This window comes from Mustela nivalis (genome assembly GCF_964662115.1).
Source record: "Mustela nivalis genome assembly, chromosome: 12".
Lineage (NCBI taxonomy): Eukaryota > Metazoa > Chordata > Mammalia > Carnivora > Mustelidae > Mustela > Mustela nivalis.
Genome location: NC_139031.1, coordinates 41,894,244 through 41,911,652, shown reverse-complemented (window position 1 = coordinate 41,911,652; position 17,409 = coordinate 41,894,244). Strand labels below are relative to the sequence as shown.

At 40.9% G+C, this 17,409-nt stretch overlaps 1 protein-coding gene across 5 annotated transcripts in view; it reads left to right on the top strand.

Moving 5' to 3' along the window:
* Positions 1-17,409, top strand: part of BMPER (BMP binding endothelial regulator) — a 247,090-nt gene that overhangs the window by 62,334 nt on the left and 167,347 nt on the right. For all 5 annotated transcript variants that reach the window (XM_082691759.1, XM_082691758.1, XM_082691761.1 and 2 more), the window contains exons 5-6: positions 3,629-3,719; positions 5,902-5,984. In XM_082691759.1, the coding sequence (XP_082547885.1) occupies positions 3,629-3,719; positions 5,902-5,984 (174 nt within the window). The remainder of the gene's footprint in view (positions 1-3,628; positions 3,720-5,901; positions 5,985-17,409) is intronic.

The window sequence follows — 17,409 nt, the reverse complement described above, 5'->3', positions numbered from 1 at the left end:
GTATAACTGTTACTGTATTACTGTATCCTTATACATATTTATTGTGACCTTAACAAGAATAGATACAGGTACAGAATAGATACTATATAGCACTCACTTCTAGAAACATGCAGTGGAATTGTTCACCATTGTTGAATTGTGCCTGGAAAAACTCTGGGAAGATATATATGTCCTTGGGGAAAATTCATGTCTTCCTGTGAGTCAGCTTTGAGCAAAACATGAATTCCTGTTAGCAGAAAGAGGTATTGTCAGAGGATATATGTTTTCCTTCTTTGATTTAGAAACATTTTGAACTGGAGCCAATCTGTAAGCTTATTTAAATCAAAGCAATTAGTACACTGTAACCTCAATGATTTCAACCTGACAAATTTGAGAACCACCAGTTCAGTTCCTGAGGACCCCATTGTGGCTGGTGCTTGCTGCATCCTGCAAAGGGCGCCGATTCTGTGAGACTCTAGTTGTTACAGGGCTTTAACAGAGCAAGATAAACGAAAGGAAAAATGAGGAATCTAAATGTTCAAACTCCTTTTCTTACCTCTAAAGAAATACTCGGTTAAAAAATGCTCATCTAATCTTGACATAATTTGAAAGCTCTCCATAGAGAAGATTCTGTTAAATCATTTTACCTCCAGCCCCATTTTACTGTTCCAGGATATGCTCTCACATTTAAAGGGGAAATAAAGGGGTGTCCAGGCGGCTCAGTCAGTTAAGTGTCTACCCGCAGCTCAGGTCATGATCTCAGGGTCTTAGGATTGAGCCTTGCATCAGGCTCCCTGCTCAGCAGGGGAGTGAGCTGGTCCCACTTCCTTTGCCTTCCATCCCCCTCACGCTCCCCAGCTCATGCTCTGTCTCTCAAATAAATAAACACAATCTTAAAAAAAAAAAATACAGGGGAAAGAAAGATTAATATAATAATGCATATTTCTTTTGGGTCTTATCTCAAGTAAGCTGACATTTAGTTTACCAAAGTCTGACTTTCATGCAGCCACACTGTTATATACTCACAGTGGGGCACACTTACTCAAAAGATCATCGGTTATTTATTTGGCTAAATGTTCAGTTCACTTGTGTAGTAAATCTAAGTTATTTGTGAAAATAAGCAGTAGAGAGAACAGATGTAAATAATAGATTAAGTGAATCAATAAATATTTGTGGAATTTTTGCTCTGGGTTATAGATTCAACCAGCTTCATGGGACAAACAGTTGAGAGCAGTGGATTTTAGTAATATCAAAAGTCCACGTTCATTCTAAAATTGGTACCATCTCACCCACACCCTGCTTCTTGACCAGATTTCCAGTCTGATAGGGGCACTCTGAAAGCCCTGCTTACCCTGTCTTTTAAGCAAGACAACCCTGCTGGAGTTGCCCTTTGGAGTGTAGTAGAACATTTTTATGCAACAGCCAGACCTCTTGAAGATCCTCAAATTGCATGGGCCATACTTTCAGATGAAGACTTTGTTTGAATTAAATGAAAACTACTCTCCGGGAGGAAATATTTTGTTGACTGAATAACACATGAGGCCATTTCCAAGTGTTGATACTGAAACTCCTATCGCCTATCATCTTTGGTCACCAGCCACTCATCAGGCCCATAGAGAATGATGCAGGAGTATCCCATTATTACTGGAAGCGGTCCCGAGGACCAACAGCTCTGGGAGTCAGGAAGTGCTGACTGCAGAGCAGAGCCCAGAGAGGGGGTGCTGCCTACCAAAGATGAACTTTGCCTTTTCGTTCTCCTTCTTTTAAAAAAACTTTGCATACACAATGAATTCTGGAACATTGAAAAGAAATTAAAAAATAAATAAAAATAATTAAAAAACAAAACAAAAAAACAAACCAAAACAACAAACAAAGAAACTTTGCCTGAGCCTTCCTAGCTAGTTTAGAAATATCATTCCATTCAGTGGTCATACAAGCAAACCTCTAAGATAGTTATAAAAGCTGTTCCTCTGCTCCTCTAACTCCTTCCCACTCCTGCTTCTGTTCTTCCTTCTTTAGGGAGTGAGACCTCCTCTGCCAGTGTGGGAAATAGCCACTTACTGGTACCTGTCGGGGAAGGCCTCGTGTAAGACATCCTCTACAGAACAGCACTGCTACAAACTCATTAAGCTCTTCCCTTCTCAGGGCACAAGATCAGTATCAGAAGAGAGAGTGCAGTGTAGTGAGTACAAAATATGGGCTCTGTCACTCACATAACTTGTTTCTTCATCTCTCTGGACCTCTCAATCTCATCTCCTGTGATGCGTGGGTCTCCTAGGGTGATGGTAAACATCCCTGAAGATGGTTCTGATAGAGACTGCATACACTGGGCAGAACTAGGTACCAGACAGGTAACAGCTAGTCAGACTACCTGGTTTCTTTCCATTTGAGTTGAATTCTAGCTTCTTTCTTAAATCCTCCTACCAAAAGAGTTTCGATGGTGAAACATTTACCTTTATTTTCCACTTTTACTTTCTTACTAAAGAGAAAAATCTGAAGATCACGGACAGGAAATTCATGCTGGGAACAAACCTGAATCCTCCATCTGGATTGCAGATACAAAAGGGAAATTGATCTTGGGCCATAGCTTTTTGCATTTGCTTCAGTTATGTAACTAAAGCACAGATCCTTTTTTGATTTTGTAGGTTGTGATATTTTGATAGTTCTTCCCCCCACCCCCGAAGTGTGATATAGACCACAATAAATTCCTCTGGTAGTGGAATCCTTGGACCTCAAAAATATGAAGACATCTAGGATGTAACATTCCTCGTTGGCCTGAGATAACGTGGTAGCTGATAGGATGAAAAAAGTTGTCTAGTTGTCATATTGTTTCATTTTTTTCCGACCTGTGCTACCCTTCCTTGCAAAACAAAATAAAACAAACACATAAATCCATATATAAGATGGGTAAAGAATATGGAGGAAATTCTTCAAAGACCAACTCTGAAAATTAATCAAGAAAATGTTTCAACTGACATTAAAATATCTGAATCCCCAGGCAGTTTGCAAATGAATCACTTGATTTCATTATGAAGATCTAAAGGCTCTATTTTTCCATATATAATATGAACTTTAAAGTAGTTTGGTCTAATCTCGTCACTGATGCTTGAGAACCAGGCTCTCTATGTGAGGCAGAATGAAATTTCTAAGATTGCAGAGCTGGCCTAGATATTTCCAGAAGAGTGGTAAGGAATTAGGTCTCCAGACGCCAGTCTGGGGTATTACACATGTACTCTGTGCCTCATCATTAACAGCTTTAAGTGTAATAACAATTATAGAAAATAAAGCAGTTATAGAAAATAAAGCAGTGTTGACAACTTAAAACAATCGTGAATAAGCAGCTAGACTCTGTCAGCTACTGACTGACAGCAAGGCCTTAAATACTAGACCTAAAAGAAAGAACTTTGGACCAAAGAGATAGACCACAGACAGGTCAAGACAGGATTTGTGCTCCAAGTTTGAAAGCATCAAGGCCGTGAGCTGGGGAGATGGGACCTCAATGGTGCCACATCCTCTGGACCTGATACCCACCCTCTTTTGCACTTTTGGTGTTTGGGCTCTTCCCCTGATCCCTTGAATACTTTCCCAAAGTGAATCACTCCTCAGTGGGACTTCCGGGCTGACATGTTTGTGGCATTCTGTTTTTCAGGAAGGTGTTGTCACAGAGTCTGAGGTGCGATGTGTTGTTCATTGTAAAAACCCTTCCAGGCATCTGGGAACGTGCTGCCCCACCTGTCCAGGTAACATTCTCAGGAAGGGAAGCCTGCCAGGCTCCCTGCCATGGCACATGACTTTGATATCTCTGTGAGCTCTCTCAAGAAGGCAGGATACTCCCCCTCCAGACTGGAACTCGTCTCGCTTTGTGTCTATACATCATGGGTGTAGAGAGCAAACTCCTTTGCACAGAAATGTCTGGTTGGACTCTCTGGTGTGCCCGGTTGAATGCAATGTGCTGTAGGTCTTGGCATGTGGATGCTCCAGGCTCCGGAGGCCTGCTTTCCACTCTGCAGGGCCACAGGTAACGCTTACTTTGGAAGGAAAGGCTGTGGCTTTCTCTTGCTTCCAGAAATGTCTTTTTACTGCTTCATATTGCAATATCTTGGCTAGAACGCGCCTTGGTGATGAGGTGACCAGATGTTTTCTGAAAACTGAGAGCTGTGTCCCTAAGTGAATTTAGCTTAGGGTTTTGCTCGTCTCAGTTTTCGATGTGGTGCAATAAGTTGGACCTACTGTCTTTTAAGAGGGCCCCACTGCCTAGCTGACAGCAAAGGGATCTTTGCTTTCCAGTGGCTAGAGTGTTTCCTCTTACTTTTCTGAACAGGATTACAAAGGCCTCCTGCATCTTTTCTTGCCCTTATGTACGAGCCCAGGGATTTTGAGGTGAGAGATTTTTTTTCTGATCCTTTAAGCCCCTGGCCCATGCTCTCAGACAGATGTTCTGAGTTTTGGTTTTACTCTGAGTGCTTTTCCTCACTGGAGGCAGTACTCACAACTAGTACTCATTGCTTTTGAGATTAATCTCCAAAGGGCCATCTGTTCTGCAAAACTTCCTGGAGAATGGCTCAGGTACCATGCTGGGATGCTCTGTGAAGATGAGCCTGGCTCCCTTTACAGGCGGCTGCTCGCCTTTACAGGCCCCTCCCCTGCCCTGTGCAGTCTGAGATGCATCTGGACCTGAGTCCCTTCCAGAGAGTCCAGTTTTTTCTCATCTTTAAATGACAATGAGGACAGTTGCTCTCCACTACCTCTAACCTTCCTGAGTTCCCTGGACTGTCTTGATTGAGCCAAACTTCCTTTCCACATTGGGATTTCTGTGAAGCTAACAAGATGAGCTTATAAGAAGGCCAAAAACTGGTTGAAAATAGAAGAATTCTTTCCATAATCCAGTTATTTTGTATCTATCAAACAGAGTTTGCTTGAGTTCCTTTTGCGTCTGAATGCATTAAATGCTCTGTGTTATGGAACCATACTCTTAAATGCCTAAAGTGTCATTACAAAGTTAGATCAGAGTTCTCTAAGCTGCACACAAGTATTACCTGAGAAGTGCATCGAGATTTGTTTTTTTGTTTTTTTGTTTTTTTCTAAGCTTCTCATGACATGGGGTGACTGGCCAGCCTGTGTTTTCGGTTGTTTGTGTGTTCTTAAGAATACATCAGTGTCCTGAGTGTCTTTCTGAATTGGAGATACCTCCTGGACTTTTCATCTTATTTTTAGCCAAACTTGGTGGCTAAACCTCTTTAATATCACGTAGGGTGGACATCTCTTTTCCTGCCATCCCCCCTCCCTGCCTTGGTACGTGACCTTCTGGTAGGTCAGAGCCGAGTTTGAATCCCAGCTCTGCTACCTGTCAATTGGGTAAGTTACTTCCTCTCTTTGAGCCACAGTTTCCTCATCTATGAAGACCGCGACAAGAGTCCCTGCTTGGTGGGCTCACTGTGAAGGTGGAGTGAGATCAGGGGCACAAAGAGCCTGGTAGGGGCTGGACAATTCCTGAACATTCACCAAGTGACAACTCTTCATGTCACTTTTTCGGTAGCTTGATTTCTCTCACTTGGCCTTCTTTTGTTTGCCTCTTCCAGCCCCTCTGGGTTTAGGTGAGGCTGGTCCGGGTGGTCATGGTGAGCCCCTTAGAGTCATAGGACTTGCTGTTGTGTAGTGTTCCCCTTGGGCTGACCTGGCTTCCACCATCCTATTTGCTTTCTAGCATCTTCGGGTTTCTGGACACAAGTCAACCTTTTCCACTCCTTTTTTTTTTTTTTTTAACTATGAAAAAATCTTGTCCTCTGGTTAAAGAGAACACTCTGCTAGGTGGAAATGCAGGTGGGAGGTGAATAGGCAAGTTGGATGAGCAGTGGATAGAAGCATAGTGTCAAGCTGAGCAAAAGCTGCTGCCGTAATGCTAAACTTCTCTTCATTTTCCAGGCTGTGTGTTTGAGGGTGTGCAGTACCGAGAAGGTGAGGAATTTCAGCCAGAAGGAAACAAATGTACCAGGTGCTCCTGTGTTGTAAGTACTGCCCTGGATATTCTGTGGGTGTTCCTTCTGGTGAATCATAGCTGGGATCTACCACGAGCAGCCCTGATTCTCTTTACCATCTCTTCCTCTCCCTCCTGACATGGAATCGAGGAAAAAGCTCATTACTCTAGGGCAGGTTTCTCAACCTTGTCAGTATTGACGTTCTGGGCTAGGTAGGTTTGTGCTGGGGGCATTGAGAATGGATGTTCCTGTGCATTGTAGGATGTTTAGCATTATCCCTGGTCACCACTCATCAGATGCCAGGAGCACTCCCCTCACCCCTCACTTATGATAAGCAAAAGTGTCTGCAGACGTTGCCACCTGTCTCCCGGAGAACAGGATCACTTCTGGTTGAAAAGCACTGGTTTAAAGAGTGAGGGAGAGAAGCTGGTTTCCCTCCATCTGCCTTCTTCTTTGGGAGGTTCTGGATTCTCTTTCCTTTGAGGTAGCCATTGAGTTCTTCAGTGCAGTCACATGGGAAGCAGAGCGGGGATAAGGATAGCTTGCCTCAGTATATTTTTGGGGGTGAGAGAACCTGATAATTTGGTCAGGTTGGTCATTTTCACTGGGGGGATGGATAGGAGGAAATGGGCGCTAAACTGTAGAGTCAGGGCAGAATAGGGATTAGTGAGACAATAGACTTGCCTTTCTAAGATTTGTTGACTTGTGAGTCATGTACTAAGGATAGTTTCCAAGTAATAGTAATGAAAGAAGGAACTTGGTATGTACCATAATTTTAAAGGGATCTTTTTAATTAATGTATTTCAGATTTGGAGATCATTGTTGGTGATGGTGGTAATGGTGATGATGGGAAGTCTAGTCTTAATCAGTGCTCCAAGTGACTTACTATAGGGAGTTATACAACCCTATATTTTTAAAACTTTTAATCCTTTGTAATGAAGAACATATAGTAGGCATATCAGAGTATTTAAAAAAACATACATGGAGAACTCCAGTATCCTAATTTCACTAAAGCAGAATCTGTGGATCATCATGAATCATAACATTTGCCATTTCTCTACATATCTTTTCTAAGATCTTTCCCTTGTCCTACATCACACATTAAAGTGAACATGACCAGGGATGATGGTTTTTGTATAGGGAAGAAGAAGGAAAGGAAGGGAGGAAGAGAGAGGAGACATATAAAAGTTATGTAGTATGAGATGTATAATACCCATAATATTATAATAATATACAAAAATATGAAAGTGATTTCTTGATGAAGATGGATAAGAGTTTGCATATTCAGACTCAACTGTCATGTTTTTCTCCTCTTGCTGATTATGGTTAAATCGCTTTATGTTATTTTTTCACTTAAATAAGCCATTAATAATAAGCCCATTTCTTTTTTTATTTCTTCCATATTGGTAAAGTTTTCTGGTAATTTTTAAAGTAAACTGGGTAAATTGAAGAAAAAAAAAGGCACATTTCAGTAGGTAAATTTTATTTATTTTATTTTATTGGAAAGATATAATTTATTCATTAGAGAGAGGGAGCATGAGAAAGAGCATAAGAAGGGAGAGGGGCAGGCATAGGGAGAGGGAGAAGTAGGCTCCCTACTGAGCAGGGAATTGGACATGGGGCTTGATCCCAGGACCCTGGAATCATGACCTGAGCCTAAGGCAGACTCTTAACAGACTGAGCAACCCACCCACCCCTCAGTAGGAAATTTTAAATCTGTACCTGCGTGAACTTTCCCATAAAGGTGTGCCAAGATTAGGCAGCTGAGCCTCCTTGGGGAGGAAATTCTGAAGATTGCAAGAGGATGGAAGTCTCCTGCAGTTTTATCAATGACAGTCATACACAGTGATCTAATGTCAGGAACTGGAAATGAGTTTAGAAACTATACACACAGGGGTCACAAACTCAAATGTGTGTTTAAGGTATTCAGATTTCCTGTATTTGTAAGCACAAAGCATGTTGACCAAAACATACCTGGGGCCCAAGTTCAGGCCCTTGGAAGTCCTGCTTTCATTTTCAGTTTAAGAAATGAAAATCCAAAGATGTTACTTGCCTGAGCGTTCCTGCTAGTGAATTTTCTCCAAACCTATATTCTATATCTTTTCTATATTCCTGTATTTTAATCTCCTAATTTCTTAATCCCATATTCTTTCCAGTTCTGTACACTGCCACCCTTAGCACATTAGGGACGGTGAATGGCTTTTTCTTATGTTCCTGATGTCAGTCTCGAAGCTAATAGAAGAAGGAGAAGAGAGGAAGGCGCTCTCCCTTGGGGATAGGACATTTGTCTATAGGCTTAGATATGAGGAGAGCCATGAGAGCAGTTTTTCTTTTTGTGAATGCAAAAATTTAAATTGTCAGGTTTGGTTTTTTGTAGCTTGTTATTAAAATAATCTGGTTTTTAATATTCTTTCGTTTGTCACCTTTTGATGTGGTACACTAAAAGAAAAAAAAAAGATAATGTCTTGGCAGCAAACAGTCCTGTTTTGAGAGTGGTAACCATAGATGTTTGCTTTAGAAGTAATATGGCAAACGCACAACCCGCCAGCCCTGGGACCACGAGGCCCAGAGTTTGCTGCTGAGCAGCAGGCTTGGAGGCTTTGGTGTGGAAGGTGCGAGGGGGAACGAGCTGTCATCTTTCTGATCGAGGGGGCAAAACTGGACAAATGCTTTGGACAGGACCAGTATGAGGCTAAATTCTGGGGAGGCTCTAGGAAGAGTATAGATTTCTCTGTGAGAAAAAGACGACTATGTATAATAACCTATGTGCTTTGGTAAAAAGGAAAGCGATGCTGTCCTGTGTATGTATGTGGTATCAGTGTGCACATGTATTTGTATGTGTATGTGTCTGTATCTACATAAATATACAAGTCTATATAATCATGCCTACAAATAGAAATACAAACCCACACATGTCCATGAAATAGACCCTGAGACAAGGATTTGCAAGTAATTCATTTCTGTGGGAGAGACACAGAACGCTGGCTGAGGCAGTCAGTGGAGGGGATGTCACCAAACAAATACCAGTGTGCTTGGCCAGAGTGCAGTCCTGCTGGGCAAACCAGAAACCAGTGTGAGATTCGTGCCTCAGAATTTCCTGCCTGAGAGGACAGGGAGAGAAGATATATTTACAGTAACTTCCCTCTGCTCGAGAGCAGGGTTGATCGGGTACCATTCTGAGGCTGCCACTCAGGGGACGAAGTGATCTCTAGCCCAAGAGGAAGAAACCTAGGTCGGGGCAGCTGGAAGTCTGGCGTGTGCACTCGTGTTCTAACTGTGGGAGGGTGGCGGTGGGGCAGCAACACAGTCAGCTACGGCATAGTTATTCATGTGTGTATATGGTACACAGACACACATAAACGATATTTTATTTTTTAAAGAGACAGAGTGTGCCCATGTGAGCTGGGAGGGACAGAGGGACGGGGAGAGAGAGAATCTTAAGCAGGCTTCATGCCCAGTGTGTAGCCAGATGAGGGGCTCGATCTCATGACCCTGAGATCATGGCCTGAGCCAAAATCAAAGGTTGGACACTTAACTGACTGAGCTGTCCAGGTGCCCCCAACACATGAATATATTTCTATCTCTGGATATGTTTGTGTATATGTGTGTGCATATGTATTATAGGTATAGATTCATATGCACTGGAAGGTACAACACTGGAGCACCTGTCTTTTCCTTTGCTCCTATTGCTACCTGATCCAGAATTCCTTTCCTTTCTTTCTTCACCTGGTGAGTGTTTGAGATCTCAGAGTGATGATCACCATCCTTTGCAACTTGTTGAATGCGTTGTTTCCCAGATGGTGGGAGCAATGTTTTCTCGTTTGTGTTGCTGAGGCTCAGGGCTCTCACTGGCTAGCTCGCCCGCCCTCTTTTGCTCCCTCCTTCTCTCACACACGCACACACATACATACACTTCCAAGTAGCAGGCTGTAGCATGATTGCTGGTTTATCTTCCTTTAGTCTGTATTAGACCATGGGCTCCATCAGGAGAGAGCCACGTCTCCTAGGGCACATCTTCCTAACCTTGGTACGTAGTGCTGTGAGTGTTCAGTGATGTTAGCATTTTTTTATATTGCTGTCTTGTGACATTACAACCCAGTGATCTCTTCTCTTCCAGTGACAGTTCTGCCCTTTTGAGCTGGCAACCCCTTCTTGCCTGGGAGAATGGTTTTTGTATGTAGAAATCCCATTCTCATTAGATTTCTGTTCGCCTGGGAGACACCCTAAAGAGTCGTGTACACACAAAACATCCCTACTGTATGTTAAGCCGTCTCTGATGGATGACTTGCCAACTCTCTGGGGTGTTCCTTGCTCTCAAGTAAATATTGCATGTACCATGTGGCTTATATTTTATATCTGACCCTTTTAGTTACACCCCCCAAATTTGTGAAAATTGGTCTACCCATGTTTTTGTGATGTGGTGACAGGAGCAGACCACCAGAAAGACATTTCATCTTCTTGAGATGGATTCCTTAGATAATGAAACAAATGCCTTATGCATGATTTTACATCCTTGATTTAGGTCAGGACAGTATATATGGCATTCCAGACAGTTGAGAGCATGCTAACATTTGAAGATATCTGGAGAGGATTTCACAACCTCTTGCTCTTACTCATTCCAGAAGCAGAGCATCTAACATTTTTAGGTGTGAATATCATCATGACTCACACAGAAAATGCAGTGCTTTCCTATCACTTGTTAAACTATATAATCCCCATCTACCCATTGCATGAATAAGAGAGCCAAGAGAATTACTTCTCCAGAGTCCCAATACTAATGGGGGCGGGGGTGAAAACTCGAGTTCCTTTGGCTGTTCCATACAGTTGGCTGGGTCCTACGGGAGTGCATTCCTTATGGCATATGTTCAGTGTGATTAAGTCCTACATTCATTTTTAAATGGAAAGAAGATGATTCTTTCATAATACAGAGGCAAAGAATTATTTATAAAGTATACCAAGCATTGGTTAGAGCACACATCTGTTTCTTTTTGGTTTAAGCATGAGCTTTTACTGCCTGCCTAACTGGACAGCACACTGTTCTGTATGCCTTTGTTCAGTCAAATTTTCAGGGAGCAGGATGGTGGCAGTTGGCACAGACATTTCTGTAAAATCCGATGTCTACAGACTTGTAAGACTAAAGACCAAGGTGCCAATGAGAGATGTTTGTGTTCTCTTTTACCAAACTATTTTAAGAACCCTATGGGCTCAGTGTTCTTGGAAATTCCTCACTGAAGGGAGTAAAGCCCACAGAGTATGTAGGATACTCTTAAAAGAGTGGCAAGTCCTCAGTCTGCAAAACCAGCCAAATTAACTGGCCAAGATCAATTACTTTTGCTGACAAAGGAGTATTAAGTTCAGAGGATTTTTACTAATAAACATGGGTTGTTAATGGGCTGTCTGTGATGAAGGAGCTGTACTTTACTGGCTCTTAGAAGCCATGAAGTCCATAAACACCTTTGCTCTCACTTACACTTTAGATACTGTGAAGTGCTGTCTCCCAGGGAAAGTGAAACTCCTTGGAAGGTTATTTGAAGAGAACAAAGCAAATGGAGATCTTCATGGTTTCTGCTCCTCTTAAACCAAATTCCTTAAGATGGTCTGTATAGCCTGGCATGATCTGACCTCTGCCAAGCTCTCTGGCCTCATCATTGGCCTCCCATGTTCTCTCTGCTTTGGTCCCTGGGCAGATCCTCAGAGTTCTCACTACAAAGTATGGACCCAACAGCCGTGTTGGTCTCACGTGAGAGATTGTTGGAAATGCAGAATCCCAGGCCCTATCCCATACCCATTGAATTGAAATCTGAAGTTTAATAAGACCCCAGGAGTATTTACTTGCCAGGTAAAGTTAGAGTAGCACTGGTCTAATATCTCATTGCCTTTACCTGGGCTGTCTTTTCTTCTCTCCTTTCCTCTCTGTATCATCCCACATACCCAGCTAATACCCACTCGTCCCACGATTGGAAGTCCAAGCATTCCTTCTTTAGGGAAGCTTGATCTGATTCTCCAGATGAGATCAGGTCATGTTGCTAAATCTTTTAGAGCAGCCCATACTTTACTGCCCAAACATTTGAAGTGATTTATAATTAGATTTTTTATACGTGATGATTTTATCTAACTCCATGAGGGTACAATGGTTTGTATCCTTACAGCTTGATATGTAATGGGCATGCACAATAATTGCCGAATTCATGAACAAATGACTCCTAACTTTGCTTTTCCTTTCTTTCCCCTTTGCCCCTTTCCCCACTCTGCTACTTTGGTTTCCCCCTGCACATTTAGTCTTTGCAAGTTCAGCAGGGAATAGAGAGATGCACATCATGGTAGATGAGCTCAGAAAGGAAGATGGATTGATGTTCAGCTGCTGTAACACTTATAATAAATTGCTTTGTATGGAATGCGGATGACTTCTCTGGAGATATCTTCTTTGGAAAGTGCTCCTAAAACCTCAAAGATTCCTACTACTCATGGCAGCTGGAAAATGCAGTGACAGGAAGTACTTGCCAATGTTCAGGGCAGAGCTTTGGAAAGAGTGATTCTGTACACTCAGAGTTGAACCTGCTCTGAAGTAAGGGGGAGACGTGCCCAACCTCTCCCTGTTCCAGCACGTTCAGCTTCAGATTTCTCTTCCCTATGATAGGAAGCAGTGGGACATCTCCCCATCTCTGTGGTCACGTGATGCCACGGCAATCCAAGTCCCATATTCCCAACCGTACCGCTGCTCCTCTTGCGTGGAGACTTGGGACCCTCCGTGCTTGAACCGTCTCACAGGGCCTCTCTGACTTGTTGTAATACATGCAATTTGGCACATTTTAGATCCAGGCTGTCATTACATCTTTCTTGTCCACAGGGAGAAATTTGGCTACATCTGGGCAATAAATTGGAGAATTGAGCAATTGTCAAGTGAATTGGATTAATGTGGGCAGTTTATCTAAATGGTGTGGGCCCCAAGCCCTCACAATAGTTTTCAAAAGTAATCTGAAATATTGGTGTAATTGCTGCAGTGTATTTTGCACTGTGGTTGTACCGTCACCTTGAGGACAAAAAAGTCTTGGTTTTGAACAGTTGTTGAAAAAAGGAGTCTTTTCTTTAGGGTCTGGATAGAACTCGACCACTAGGAGGGGATTCCAACTTGTTTAGAAAAGTGGCTGGGGATATGCTTGGCTTTGCCTAGACCAGGAATTTCTGAATCTTGGTGTTTTATGTTTGAATGAATCTGAGCAGTTGTGATCTGTCAGCTGACTTGTATGGAAAGGTCTATTGTAATGCCATTCTCTTTATATTGAATTTATATTGAATCCATAAATGTACAAGTATTGTTATGGCAGTGTTAAATTCTTGCTTCTTTAAAGTATCACCAAAATGATCTGTGTCTAAAGCAAAACCAAGTGTATTGCTTACTGTGTTTATTGATCATTACCTTGACAGAGCCTTAAAATTATGTCTTAGAAGGAAGGCAAAGATGAGATATTTATGAGATTTGGGGGGCATCTAGTTTAAGGTGGGTTTCACTGTAAGTTTTTCACTTGATTTGGATTGGTGCACTGATATATTAATATGATATACTAGTCTAGAATTGGTAGGAACAGTAAGGCAGGGGCTCCAAGGCATGTCTTAAAGAGTTCATGAGCCTAGATGAGTTGTCTATGTTACTAGTTGAGTACTTTCAACGAGTTCCTGAAATCAACAGGAAGCTCAATTTTTTTGATGTTAAAAAGACTGGGAATAATATTGTATATTTTAAATCCTATTTTGGCTCTGCCTCATGTGTTTTCAATCTAAATACTGGATTTTAATCCCTACTATGTCTTTATTTTTTGGTAGTTTCTAAGCTTTCTTATGCTTATTTCTTTATAATTTATAACTGAAGCAGTCTATAAAGTTATTTTTCTGTGTAGGGAGCCACCATCTTGGAAATGAGCCCAATGGGGAAAATAGTTGGAAAGAAAATTTCTTGTATGACATTTGAACATTCATAGGAAAACACATAGTTTGAAAAGAGATCAGTGAATGATTTATTTGCAGAGTAATTATTGTTAAAAATAGCTGCTTTTACTGTATATGCTCTGTGCCAGATACATATAATGATTTAATGTTAATTTTCAAAATTGTTCTGCAATCTAGGGAGGCCTTAGCCCCCTTTTTCGATGAAGAAATTGAGATTCTGAGAAGTTCAATAGCTTGCCTAAGGCCAAAGAACTAATAAGAATTGAAATCTTGAACTGCTTGATTATAAAGCCACAAGTCATTTCTCTCCCATCTACCCTCCCTCCTCTGGACCAATCAGTATAATTTTGAGATATTATGTATGATTGTAGACATTCGGAAATGGGAAATGGCACTTGAATCTATGGAGTGAAGAGCAACCAGACTTTTTGAGGGGAAATAATGGTGAGTTGAGCATTTACAAAGAACCCCAGTTCTGGTGCAAGAGGTACAAACACAATAAAAGTGTGAATTACACTTCTGTTTCAGAGGCTCACAGGTTTAAGCAAGTTTAAACTCATACCAGATTTCAGCCTTGGGCGTTCAGCCTAAGGATTTGTCACTGTGATGCCAGAGTGGATGAAGAACATGTATCTGTTACCCTCACATCAGATGGAGAATGGAGACGCTATGATCTATGGTGCATCTACTCGCCAAGAACTTATGAATACACAAAGAAAATGTGAGAGTTGTTGGGACAGAGCCATTCTCACTGCTTCTGCTTCCAAAGATGGATAGAAATAAATATTTATCTGATGGGGCCCATCTATCCCCTGCAGTAGTCACCGACAGAGTCAAAGCAGCAATTTGGGATAGCCCTCTTTGGAGATTATATAGAGGAGTTGGATTCAAGTGGACAAGAGGTTCAGTGGTTCTGTGAGTGGAAATTCATCCTCCTGGTAGAACGAAGCATGTGTTTAATTGTTTTTGAGTAATTGCTTTCTATTGTCCATCTAAGAAATGAATGCATTTGCATAATCGAGCGGAGTTTGGAATAGAGATTGAGAGCTGGTAGGAAAATGAGCTCTGTCGGTTAAACCTCCTCCCATTTATCCTTGCAAAGATTATTCCTTTAATTTTTCCTTTACCTTTTATTCTCTTTAAGTTGTATCACCTGATGAGCTGTTTTTATCTCTGAAAAAACCCAGGAGAGAAATTATTTTACTAAATGCTGAAGAATTTCCCAACTATTTAGCCATTCCTCCTTTCATCTTTCCATCCATCATTTGTCTCTACAGCCAGCCAATCATTATTCATTTAATTGACTGTCTTCTATGTGTTAGACACTATATTAGGCACTGAGTGCTCAAAGATGAAGGGGGTTTCACTTTTTATCTCCAGACAGTTATAGTCTATTGACTTTGGTATATTAAAAATAAACCCCAAGTCAGTCCATCATGCAGCACTTTTTGGTGTACAAAGTATCAAATGATATTATATGATAATATGTGCTAACTATAAGATGGATGATAATTACATAAATTCCAGATGGACTGAAAAATAGAAATAATGGTACAATTCAAAGATAACCATTGTTAATATGATTTGATATATTTCCTTACAACCTTTATTCTTCATATCTACATATAGTTATATAATTAGGTAGGATCATATCTTCTACATTGATTTGCATGTTGGTTATTTTCATTTATCATCATATTGTGAATATATCTCCATTCCATTAAAAAGTCATTGAAAATTGAAAAATATTTTTAATAGCTACATAGTATTCCATCAGTATACTATGATTTATTTAGCTTTTTTTTGGTATTAAAAAACTAATACTGTTTTCAGTTTTCACTGATATGAGTGACATAACAAATATCTTTGAGAATTAATCTTTCTTTGTTTCTCTGATTGTTTTCTTAGGCTAAATTCATAGAGGTATAATTAGTGGGTCAGGGATACAGACACTGCTCTGTGTGTGTGTGTGTGTATGTGTGTGTGTTGCTAAAATATCTCATGTAAGAGATGTCCTGATTTCCACTTCATTCTGTAGCCCATAGGTGTATATATTCCTGCACCAAAACTGTTTTCCCACTTCAGAACCTTGTTTTCATTGGCATTTGACTTCTGGAACTAAAAATTTTTTTTTATACATCAATTAGTCAATTGTGTTTATTCTGTAACTTATGTTTTTATTTCTCATTTTTCTATAGAGTGGTTAAAGTTTTTTTGAAGCTTATGTCTGTATGAAGGATATTCATCTTCTCCTACTTACATTAAGGTGCATTTTTAAAAACATTGAGAAAAATGCTGTGTGTGTAGTTTGACCTTAGTCTGCATGTTGATTGTTGGATAATGGCAGAGTTTGCTCAAATCCTGTGTGTTCTTCCAATTTTTTCTCTTCAAATCTTGATCCAAACATATTAATAAAGAGAAAAGTGAGTCAACATTGTTAGCTCCCAAACTTAATTAATCCAAGACTTGTCTTGATTTCAGCTCCTCTCTTTCCATCTCTGACCTCTTCATTTTGAGATAGTGATCTTCTGTACCTGTTCCCAGACTGCAGTGAAATTATTCTTTGGTTTCCTACAGTGCCTCCTCCCTACCCCATGGCTCTGCAGCCTCCCACCTCTCTGTCTCCTTACAGTTTTCTCTTTCTCTCCTGGCTCAGAGTGAGAAAGATCCCTCCTGCTTTCCAGGCCTGTTCTTCCATGGGAGCTCTCGTCCCCATCCTTTCCTACCGTCCCTCCTTCGGTGTTTTAGATTTTGTTTTCTTGTGGACAGGCATAAAGTGCCTTACACCTTTGAGTGCAGTGTCTTGCACATAGGGAACAGTAAATATTTGACTAAATGTCTAGTCTTATAGTTTTTGATTTGAGTATCCATGTTCTTGAAAATGAGTTATATGATCTAGAACCTTCTACCTTCCGACTTGGGATTTTGTTTCAGTCTTGAAGGCAGTAAGCTACATATTCACTTTTTTTCTTTTAGTAAGCATAGTGACATGAAGGGTTTATGATAAACCTGTAGGGGAAAGAGAAGGCAATCTAAAACATTAAAAAAAAAAAAAAAAAAAAAACTGGCAAGGAGACATCTGAGTGTGAAGAGGTAGGGGTGGGGGTGGCTGAGTTCTGAGTCCTTAGCCTCATGGGAGGGCAAGTGTCAGAAAGTTATCTCCCTGTGGTGTGTGAGGACAGGAAAGGAAACATACATTAACAAGAGTGAAAAGAAATATCCCATTTGGTCAACAAAATAGAATAAAATATTAGTGTTGTGATACTTTAGACTATTTCCAGACACTTTTGATCTTTTCTCCATTATGAGAACTTAATTTTTTTTTTTTTAATTGATACTAGGGTCTTGCTCCTCTCTTTCTTTGTTTCCATGTTCCTGCTTTATGGCTTCTCCTCCCCTCCCTTTGCTCTACCACATCTTTTTCATTCCATTCTGCTTCCATTTTCCCTGTCATTTCCAGTGCCCCTGGAGCTGTCCTTTTGTTCTCATCAGTATCTTGGCATGATAGATA